The sequence below is a fragment of the Akebia trifoliata genome, chromosome 6 (assembly GCF_017979445.1).
Source record: "Akebia trifoliata isolate Shusen 1 chromosome 6, ASM1797944v1, whole genome shotgun sequence".
NCBI classification, from domain to species: domain Eukaryota; kingdom Viridiplantae; phylum Streptophyta; class Magnoliopsida; order Ranunculales; family Lardizabalaceae; genus Akebia; species Akebia trifoliata.
In genome coordinates this window covers 18,947,137-18,958,101 of record NC_141380.1, presented here as the reverse complement: position 1 = coordinate 18,958,101, position 10,965 = coordinate 18,947,137, and the positions used below count along the sequence as shown (strand labels likewise).

Here is a 10,965-nt window from a genome sequence, read left to right as displayed (position 1 = left end):
CAACCAACCCAATTTGTGATTTAATCGACAGAAATAGTGATCAACCCACCCAAATAGTGAAGAACCAACTCAAATCATGAAATAATCAACTGAAATAGTGATCAACCCACCCAAATAGTGAAGAACCAACTCAAATCATGAAATAATCAACTGAAATCATGAACAACCAACCATAAATGTGCAATAATCGATTGAAATAATGATCAACTGACCCAATCGTGAGATAATCGACTCTAACCATGAAGAATAAATCCAAATACTGACTCAAATGATGACAATAAACTCAGATTAAGGAAGAAGAGAATGTCGATTTGTGGAAATGGAGATAAATCGTCAATAAATGGTGGATTTACATATATTTTAGAAAAAAAATGTATTTTTAACTCACCTTAAGATAGATTGAAGTTCAGTTAGAGTATGACGTCAATCGGATCTCAAATGAAAATGACAACCACCGTGATGCACAACCGATACTAGGGCGACAAATGAGTTCATGTAGCCGCCTATAGAAATGGATAGGCATCTATTTACCAATTTTTTTGAATTGCGTTTAAACGCAAAATTGTAGTGCACATTTTTTTTCTTCGTACTAGTAACACATTCAACAACCGCAAATGCACCGTAATAAGTGTGTTTCAAACACCACCTAAATTTCCAAAGGATTGGTGTTCTAATAGTATATCTCAAACACACACCACCTAATCATACATTCTTTTCCTCAGGATGTTCGTTAATATAATCGAGGAAAATCGATGGTTCTTTTCACATAGTGTACAAACAGTGCTGTAGGTTGTGTTATAGGATGTCAGTGTAGCACTTGAAACCCCAAAGCCTCATTTTCTCTGTTGAGTGAAACTTTGGAGAGTCACTGGGTTTCATCGATCAGCTCCTCTAGGCGTAAGCGTGAGGTGAGCCAACTTCTCTCTCAAAACCAGTATGGAAATCGAATCTAATCGATGAGGGTTTGGTGGATTTGATTAGGATTTTGTTTTCATTCTATACGATTTCGGTTTTGGGACTCATTGAGGAGTTTTGCACCATTTTTATTTTTCAGATTTGTTTTTGGTTTGGAGTGATGCAACATTTAAGAAAAATTTGTCTTTTGGGTTCGATTTCTATTTTTTATTTTTTTTATATTTGGTTTCTGGATCGTTAAATTATGTGTACTTTCACTATTTTTATTTTTATTTTTATGTTTAGTGGATTTGATGAACCTAAACTGTGAAATAGGGTTCTTCTCTGTTGCAGGTTTAAGTAATTTTGTATAGTGAAATAGGGTTCTTCTGTGCTTTTGGTTAATTTCTTTTGTAACAATCCATTTTCTTTCAACCTCAAGAACCTGAAAAATATTAGGGAAAATTTCCGGAGTAATTACCAATTACTTCACCTGCAAAACATCTTTAAAATCCATAAACGCTAAACTTTGTCAACACAAAGTTTGCATTTATGGGGTTTTGTGGTCGAAACAACCAACCAAAGAGACTATCCATTAGAAACTTTGCCAACCCCTTCCCAACAGGGTTGGTGCCAGGATTTTCTTGTAGTGGGGGCAAACTATGGTTAGCTGTATATGAAAAGGCTTGGTCAAGAGGCAATATCGAACTTGAAAGGGGGGGGGGGGGTGTGGGGGGAGAGAGGGGGTAAAAATTGGAGGGAGGAGGGTGTGGGGACAGATGGGGAGAGAGGTGAGGGAGTGGAGACAAATGGGGCATGTAATTATTTGAAATATAGGGGTGTCTCAAAGTTCTGTGGGGACAATTGCCCCACCAGCTCTGCCCCTGCTTCCCACGCAGCACCACCACAAAACTTAAATAGTTAATGCATCCCATCTAAATACAAACCCAACGATGAAGGTCCCCTTGAACTCTTTAAGCACTTTAGACCATAGAAATATTTGTGCTTTAATGCCTAGAATAATGTTAGAAAGGCTCCTTTACTTTCCTTTGAAGGACCTAGAGTTCATTTCTTTCGAAATCCCCCAACAAACAACATAGGGTAAAAGATTCCGAAGGATACTGCAGCTGTAACTTTAATAGCATAACAAGATCAACTTTCAAAGATAGCCAGGAGAGGTTGAGGTAACATTCATTCTGTATTGAAATATTAAAAATATAGGTGGAAAATGCTATTTGACAATGTAGAAGGAAATGGTCATTTACGGTTTATCTTTATTTCCGCCTTACACTATGCTTAAGTCTGCTATGATATATACATATATTTTAAATACAGCAATTAGCTGTTGACAGCATTTTGTTGTGAGCCAAGAAAATGTTCTTGCAAAGGATATGTTGAAAAAATATTTAAGGAGCAAAATTCATCTTAAAGAAAAGTAGACAAATTTTGGAAACCTTAGGTTTCTAAAATAGCATTGGTCAGTGGCCTTCCCTCTAGTTTTTATATCTGTATCACTTACCTCCCCTCCGACCGTCATTTTGAATGACGGAAATGATATTGAGGAATGGTATAGTAACACGCTAATGGCAGTGAGGTATAGTAACTATGTATACCTCACTATGTATCTGCTGTCATGGTGGGGACGGTTACCATTAATCCTTATATCTTCTTTTAGGCAATTTGACCATTTTCTCGCCTGTAGAAATTTTGTGACTTTCTTCAATAAGCACACAAATTGTGTAAACCATTGTAGCAGCCTGGCGATGAACCTCTAGCTACAAAATACTTATCCTGAGGCTGAACCACTTGTCTGCAATGATGCCCCTGTGGATACGACATAGGACTTGGTGGTGTTGATATTTATGCATTTTTTATGGACAACAAAACCCACAAATTTCTCTGGTTAAAGCACATTTCAGAGGGTGCTTGAGCTTGAAAGCACGACAATGTTCAAACACCGTTGGCTGCCTTTGGATGTGATGTGGAGATTTTTCACATTGCCTTTAATTTATCCATGGGGTATATTGGGAATAATAGTGTTCATTGCACATTGGTATATTGTTCACATTGTAAAAAATTTTCAATGATGATCTGAAGGCACGACAATGTTCAAACACCGTTGGCTGCCTTTGGATGTGACATGGAGATTGTTCACATTGCCTTTAATTTCTCCATGGAGTATATCATGAATAATAGTGTTCATTGCACATTGGTAGATTGTTCACGTTGTAAAAAATTTCCAATGATGATCTGATGGCAGTTTTCTTGGAGTTGCAAAATGCCATCTTTATTTGAATGTAAACATTGTAGCTTTTGGCCTTCACTTTTTATTTGCTCTTTAACATCACATTTATGTTGTCGTCCAGGTCATTTTATCAAAAGCCATGTCTTCTACTAATTTAATAGTGTTTATGTCCACTTTCATTACCTCAATCCGCATCCTTTCTGGTTCGCCCTCTCATTCTTTTAGATCCTTCAAATTTTGCTAATTCTTTTGGCGATGAATGTTATTGGTATATTTTTGCACATGACCAACTATTTCAATCATCTTTCCCTTAGATATCACCTATTGGGCCTATTCGTATGTTGGTAAACGCATTCATTTCTAATTTTATTTTTCTTAGTCCCTTCATTCATACATCTCAATATTCTCAACTCTGCTACACTCAATCTATGAACATGTTTGTTAAACATTCAGCTCCATAAAACATTGTTGATCTATTGTTTCTCGTCTTTATAAAACATGGTTGATCTTATTGTTGTCTTTATAAAATTTTCTTTCTAATTTGATACAGATGTGTCAGTCACATTGCACTTGGTTAGCACACCTGTATTTTAGCCATCCAATCCAATTCAATGGACAATGTTTCCCTCGATACATGGTATAACCAGGTGGAGACATGGTGCATGTACTCGACACCTGCGCACGAGAAGGATGTGGGCCAATCAAGGCATCAAATTTGACGAGATTAAATTTGTCTCTAATAGCATTTGACGGATGACAAATTGAATAAGCTGTCATTGGCAGGTTGACATTGATGCGTCCCAACTATACCTCGTACTGAAAAGGGAGCCGGACATGCCAATACCAAAGGTTGTCCAAGAGAGCTAATAAAATGGAAGCTCAGGATTCCTTTTTTTCTTTCTTATAAGGCTATAAATAAGGGACCATGTGATGGCCGAAGACATTCATTGTACGCACCATAATTTATCATTCAATCACAGATCACTTATCTTATTCTCTTGCTCCTTGTCTTGTTCTCCGTATAGTGCAAAAGCCTCAATTTGTGAATGATCTCTTAAGGCTCTAAGTCTCTCAGTCCTTAAAATATTTATTTATAAAAGATTTCTTATTGACCTACTTATACCTAGCCATTGATTTTTACTGACTCATCATCAATACATGTCATTGCTAAGGTGGCACTGTATATTCTGTGTCTTGGTCTTACTTTTCTAGTAACTGTTAAGTGGATTACTTTTCCTTTCGTTTGATTCGATCAAGTATAAGTTATAGGATTTTCTTTTCCAAACAAAACTTCAGGAATGGAGGGACTTCCTTTGCAGAATTTGTTATCTTCAGCCTGTAGTTCCTTCTTGGTGAGAGGCCACCAGCCCAATAGATCATCCAAAGGGTGCCCAAAAATCCCAGTTTATACGAGGAAAGTCCGCAATCAAATTGGTTATTCCCGCCTTGTTCATTGTTCGAAGACACCTGATTACCAAGGTAAGAAAATTATCATCATATTTGAAGAGTGTTTTCCTGTGTTCTCTTGTCGACTATGAGATACCACATAGAATTTTTTTGAGCATATTTTAGTAGTTAAACACCACAATTTAGAAGCACTTTGAGGTTTTATCTGATAATTTTTTGGGCAATATATTTCTTTTCCTAAGAATGAGAGAGCGTTCAATGTGTAAAGATTTTTTTTGGTTATTTCAGCAAAAGAGTTTAACTATTCAACATAAATTATTATTTGTCACTCACGCCCCAAAATCCTAACACGCAACCCCATGATTAAATGTTAGAATCTCCAGATGTGAGATATTTCTCATACAACTATAAACACATATTACTCAACAATTTCAAACAATGATACCATATATTGAGAAAGCATAACTAAATACAATATATTAATAAAATCAACAATCCTATCTCAAAACCCCTTTTATTTATATGTAATAGAAAGAAATATTGGCACATACTGCCAAGAGTATATTAACTTGCTCTTTCAACATGAACCAAGTACTCAATCTACTTAGGTTCACAACCCACAAATCTATTAATCCTGAAGCTTTAACTATCCCATTGCTGATTATCGAGCGTTGGAACTTCTTGAAACTGAGATGATTGGAGGGTGAGTAACAAGGATGTTACCTAGCAGGAAACGTATATTTCTAAATCATAGTCCTAGTATGCAAATTAATCACACAAATTCATTTGTAAACAATGTAGATTTATTAAAACATAAATCCATCTAAAAGATCTTGATAACTGCGAAATAAAACAGAATAAAACCCTTTCATAAGCGTGAAATACCAAACATACAACATCAATCCATAAGATAACATACAATGACAAAGTATCATGATAGAGAGTCAAGGGTCACGACTGATGTGAACATCTTAGTCATGACAATTAATCCAGTATTTCACCAATGCGGAACCCCATTGTTAGTTCTTGATTTTATGGCTAATATTTGCTATACTTGGGTAATTGATTTTTTAGTTCAGGTTGGTTGTTGACTAAGGCCTTAAGAAATTGTTTAGTTAAGTGAGTTATTTTTTCTTTACTACTATATATTATTAATGATCATTGACTAGTCATCTTTGTCTATACCAATCTGGCATGCATGTGATCCTCAGTAAAACTCTATTATTTATACAACTATCTTTACATCTTGTTCTGATTTAAAGATTGAAAGGAAATTCCCGGATTTCTGTTGTGAGAAGTTCTTATGCATCCCATGCTACATAAGAAATTAGACATTGTAATTGTTATCCTAGAATGACGTGCCACTGCGTAAGTGACACAACACGTTATTTTTTGTAGGCTTTCACAATTTCTTTAATAGATCATTAAACAATATAAGTAAATCATTTTTTAATTTCAAAACATTAAACTTCTCTTTTTCAAAAAGTATGAAACAAATAGTAACAACCAAGTATGTCATTTGAATCCTAGTCTATCACTCAACATAATATACGCTCTTTTTTTTTTTCGTGTCTTACACGATAATGAACCAAAACATTTTCTTTCTTCCCTCTTTCGTGACTTGCACAATCCTTGGATCGAAGCATGTCTAACATATCTCTCTTGTGACTTGCACGACATACGTCGAAGCATCTCACTACTGGGTAGTCACTCCACATACACGTTCAATTGAGAATCACGTTCTCAATAATATCACAAGTTATCACATTTCTAGTATGTCTTTAATATAAAAGAATTAGAATCCCTTTCTTTATTCTTTTGAAAACTTTTTTTTTCCATCAGTCAAAAACTTGAAATTTCCTTTGCAAAATTAATAAAATCATTTTTGAAATCACAGTAAAATTTTCGAACATCAAACATCAAATTTTTCATAAAATAATTCTCATGTTCAGTTAATTGAAATCATAGAAAAGCCTGTTTTAATTTTCAATTTTTTTCATTCTAAAATTCTTCCAAAAATCCTCTCTTTTTTTTTCCCTTAACATTTCTACTTTTAAACTAAATGGTTAATCAAAATTTTTTTTGATTAATCATAGACTATGCTCGATTAGCTCAAAACTATGCTCTATTATTCCAATTAGTTTAATAATAAAAACATTATTGATTTTTATTCAAAACCAATTTTACAAGAAACACTTATACAATTAAAACATTTTAGTGGATTGTTTTGGTGTCATCAACAAAATCTCCTATAACATAAATACAACAACGATATATAAAAATTCTAATCTAACATGCATGGATTTTTTTGGCAAAATGAATATAAATTTCGAAATGACTAATTTACTTTTTCAGGGCATTACATTATTATTATTTTTTTGATAAACAAAATTTCCATTAGCATTGCTAGTTGAGATAACCAACAACATAAGTTAATGGTTATGGATGTTTGCATTTAGTGGTGAAAGAAAAGAATTGGTAATAAAAGGCATCCATGAATTAGGTGGTGGAACTCTAAAAGTTTTTTAGGAAAAAAAAAGTTGAGCTTGGTCATGTAAGAATTAAGATAATGAGTTGGTGCTCCATGGACCCACTCAAATCTTAAGAGTCAATCTCAATCGTATGGTCATCTTTTTAAAGAAAATTTTATTTTTTTCCCTTGTGCCTATGTCTACCAGTCAAAAGCTAAATAGATAAATAAAAACTCATATTAGGGTCTCTTAGGGAAAAATTGATAAAGGAAAATGGAATTTAGATATGGAGATTACAATGATATGAGATAAAAATATCTAACTTTACTGTAAGAGTATTAAAAGAAAATCCCAAGAAAGTTGAAGGGAAAAGTCACCTACAAAAGGAAATTTAGTTGTGGATTCATGTTTTTCAAAAGGTTAATAAATTGTGGCAAAACATGAAACTTCTGATGGTTTATACCATTTTTTGGGTTTTGGAGAGGTCTTGAGTTCAAGCCCTCTCGTTGGCCACCCCCAGGGATTTTTCCCGACTTACCTGGCATGTGTGGTCTGTGTGGGCTATTGCATGTACCCAGGGGATTTGGGTCAGATATGGAGCTCTAAGACGCTAGTTGGCTCTCCCCTTAGTCAGACCTAAGGGTCTGGACACCCTTTCATAAAAAATAAAAAAATGCCATAATTTATGGTTGAATGGGCCCTCTCAGATGATCCCCATTTTGAATAGTGAGCTTTCACACCTCCTACTTAGGGGTCAGAGTTGAGGTTGGTCTCCCCAATCTTCCCATCATTAGCATTGAGCTTGCTCTGCTGCCATTATAGAGGTCAAAGTTCCCCACCCCTCCCCCAAATACGCGCTCACACCCACCCACACACACACACACACACACACACACACACACACACACACACACACACATTTGAATGAACTACAATTGCACTCAGACTGCACCTTTCCTATCAGAGTTTCGTGACCCATTTCTAGAAAAATAACCAAAGAGTTCATGCATCAGATTTTCAGGGCTATGCAAGACCTTTACGTCTTTTTCCCACCACAGAACCAAATATCTGCACACCGTCTTCGCTTGAGGAGATGTCTACTTCCTTCAAAGTGGATGAATCTCAGTCTCTTTACATGGTCAAAATACATACAAGTAATTTTTCCGGCTCAGGTTTGAGTGACTTGAATGCTGGGGTATTACTTTGCTTAATAGATGAAAATGGTGACTCAATATTACAGAGGATGGCAGCAACTCCAATGAAAGAAATAGCTCTCCCAGATCTGCTCCATTTCCAAAGAGGTTCCGTTGACAAGTTCACTTTTGGGGGACCTAAACTGGGAAAAATTGAAGCATTATGGGTTGGTCTTGAATCAGGTTTTTTTGTTATAGAAATGGCGTTACGATTGTTTTATTGGTTGTTTAAGAAACTTTGATAGTCTGATGCATTTAACTGTCTCCGTTCTCTTTTATTTCTAAGGTCAGGTCGCTGGAGATTAGGAGGTGTGAACTTGACAGTAGTCCATGGATGCCAAGCCTCATCTGATAATGCTGAAGAAGAGAGGAAAGTAACCCAAAACAGTGGATTACAGTATGACTTTGAGGCTGAGGATATCCTCATTGGAGAAGGTGGTGACATGTCAATGGTTGAACTGAGACCTTGTCACATGACAAAGTTATCTGAGATTGAACCTTTGAGCTTATTAGACACTAGTCTTTCTCGATCAACTTTACTCTTAAATCATGAAATATACAATGAAGAAAGCATGAGGGAATATGCGGATTTGAAGTTCTCCTTACTATTTTATGATGGCATGCTAATCTTCGCTGGAACGTTAATCACAGCCATCTCTATTGGAGAGAAAGTGGCTTTTGCGTTCTTAACAGGTGGAGCTGTGGGCTTCCTTTATCTGTTTTTGCTGCAAAGATCGGTTGATGGCTTACCAACTCCTACATCAATTCCCATGAACACGGAAGGAGGGAATCTCAATCAACACTTTGGACGATTTAAGGGTCCGATATCACGTTTGGCATTTGCATTTGTGTTTGCTGTTGTAGCAGTGAAGTATAGTTCAGGAGTAACCCCCACGGTGTTGACACCACAAGAAATCTTGGTTGGGATGACAGGGTTCCTCATATGTAAGCTCGCAGTGGTGCTGGCAGCATTCAAACCCGTGCCAATAAGGCTGAAGGAGAACAAGTGATAGTAGAAACCTTGGAAATTAAGAAATATGCTTAGCTGCATGTGTTAAAGAAATTCCAACCAAAGATGGTGGGGGCCGGGTTGGGTATTAAAGAAAACATCTGGAGCACTCTTGAGAGGGAAGTAGTGAAAATAGTAAAAGCTGCTGTACTTAATGAATCTTAATCATGGCTGCATGTATTAAAGATATTCCAAGAAAAAAAAAGAAGTATTAAAGAAAACATCTGGGTTCTCTCTAATGCTCAACGAGGAAAGTAGTGGAAATAGTAAAATCTGATGTATTTCACGATTCTTCCTTTTTCCTCTACGGATACTGATCATTGGTAGCAGAACAACCTTCATGTGACTTGATTACGCTAGGCAATTAATTAAAATCTTCATTTGGTGGGAGTTCTTAAGATTCTATAGTGTGATGGTCGGTGGCTTTGTACTAGTGGTTTCATTCAAGCTTGAGCAACCCTAATTTGACAAATCTTTTGACTTGACTGTATTCCCTTTAGAGAAATATGTACTTGGCATCCTTTGCGGGAAACTCATTTTTTAACGAATAATCCTAACAAAACGATGGAAAAACAGAGTTTTGGGCTCTCTATATATCGAAAGATTTTCTGTTGAATTGGTAGGAGAGCTCACTCGGTTCAAAGTTCCAAAGGTCATTATCACTGACAACGGAAAGCAATTTGAAGAATGAACAATTCATGACTTGTGCAAAAGCTTGGATGTACGTCAATTGTTCTCTATCCCTTGCAATCCTCAAAGAAATGGGCAAGCAAAACTTACAAATAAACCCTGATCAACAACCTTAAGAAGAGACTTGGAGATAAAAAAGCAAGATGGGTCGAAGAGCTCCTTGGAGTTCTATAGGCTTATAGAACCACATAAAGGTAGCCCTCGCTTCTTACAAAAGAGCCCTTACTCACCAAGGTAGCCCTTGATCACCACGAGTTCTCGCTTCTCATAAAAGAGATCTTGCTCACTAAGGTAGCCCGTGCTTCCTTAATAAAGAACTCTCGTTCTCCAAGAAGCTCCCGCTTCACCTAAAAGAGCCCTCGCTATCCAAGAAACTCCCACTTCACTTCAAAGACCCTCGCTCTCTAAGAAGCCCTCATTTCTCAAATCAATGAGCCATCTCACTCCAAGCAGCCCTTGCTTCTCAATCAAAAGGCTCTCGCTCTCAAAGAAGTCTCATTTCACCAACAAGAAGGAAACCCACGCTTTTCAAACAAAAGAGCCCATGCTCTCCAAACAAGGCCCAAACCACATAGAGCTCAAGCTCCAAAACGAAATCTTAGTTATGCAAGTATTCCACAAGAAAGAGAGTACAAACTGAAATTACGGGCTTTGTACCATGTCTAAACCTAGAGGGGGGGGGGGATAGGTTAATTAAAAATTTCGTTTTAAAATCACCCCACGAAGATACTAAGGGGCTGTTTGTTTGAACTTCAGAAGCCGGCTCCTTTTGTTTTTTTTTTGGTTTAAAAGCCAAAAAAGCCAGATGAACACTGTTCAATTGAGCTTTTTTGGCTCATACGAATATAAAAAAATCCCAAAAACAACCCTCATCAAGAGTCGTCTAAATGGGACTTCGTTATTTTGCTTATGCTCAAAGCCGATCACCGAAAACGGTTTAAGTATAATAACCGAAATACCCTTCACCTTTATTTGAATTTCCAACAAATTTTAACCTAAACCCTCTTTCGTTATCAACTTTCAATGAATGTAACTGTTGTAGCTCCCAATCGAATG

The 10,965-nt window shown here is 36.4% G+C and overlaps 1 protein-coding gene across 4 annotated transcripts; it reads left to right on the top strand.

Annotated features, from left to right (window-relative positions):
* Positions 1-752: 752 nt before the first annotated feature.
* Positions 753-9,619, top strand: LOC147400361 (Lipase/lipooxygenase, PLAT/LH2 family protein). Of its 4 annotated transcripts, none has more exons than XM_086446025.1 (5): positions 757-908; positions 4,459-4,618; positions 8,031-8,171; positions 8,258-8,393; positions 8,502-9,619. In XM_086446025.1, the coding sequence occupies exons 3-5, from the start codon at positions 8,043-8,045 to the stop codon at positions 9,218-9,220; spliced, it is 984 nt and encodes a 327-aa protein (XP_086302151.1). In that variant the 5' UTR covers positions 757-908; positions 4,459-4,618; positions 8,031-8,042; the 3' UTR covers positions 9,221-9,619. The 4 variants fall into 4 exon arrangements, with proteins under 4 accessions (XP_086302148.1, XP_086302151.1, XP_086302149.1 ...); XM_086446023.1 differs by adding an exon at positions 3,690-3,988 and having other exon boundaries at positions 758-908; positions 4,436-4,618; positions 8,031-8,393; XM_086446022.1 differs by having other exon boundaries at positions 753-908; positions 4,436-4,618; positions 8,031-8,393.
* Positions 9,620-10,965: the final 1,346 nt, after the last annotated feature.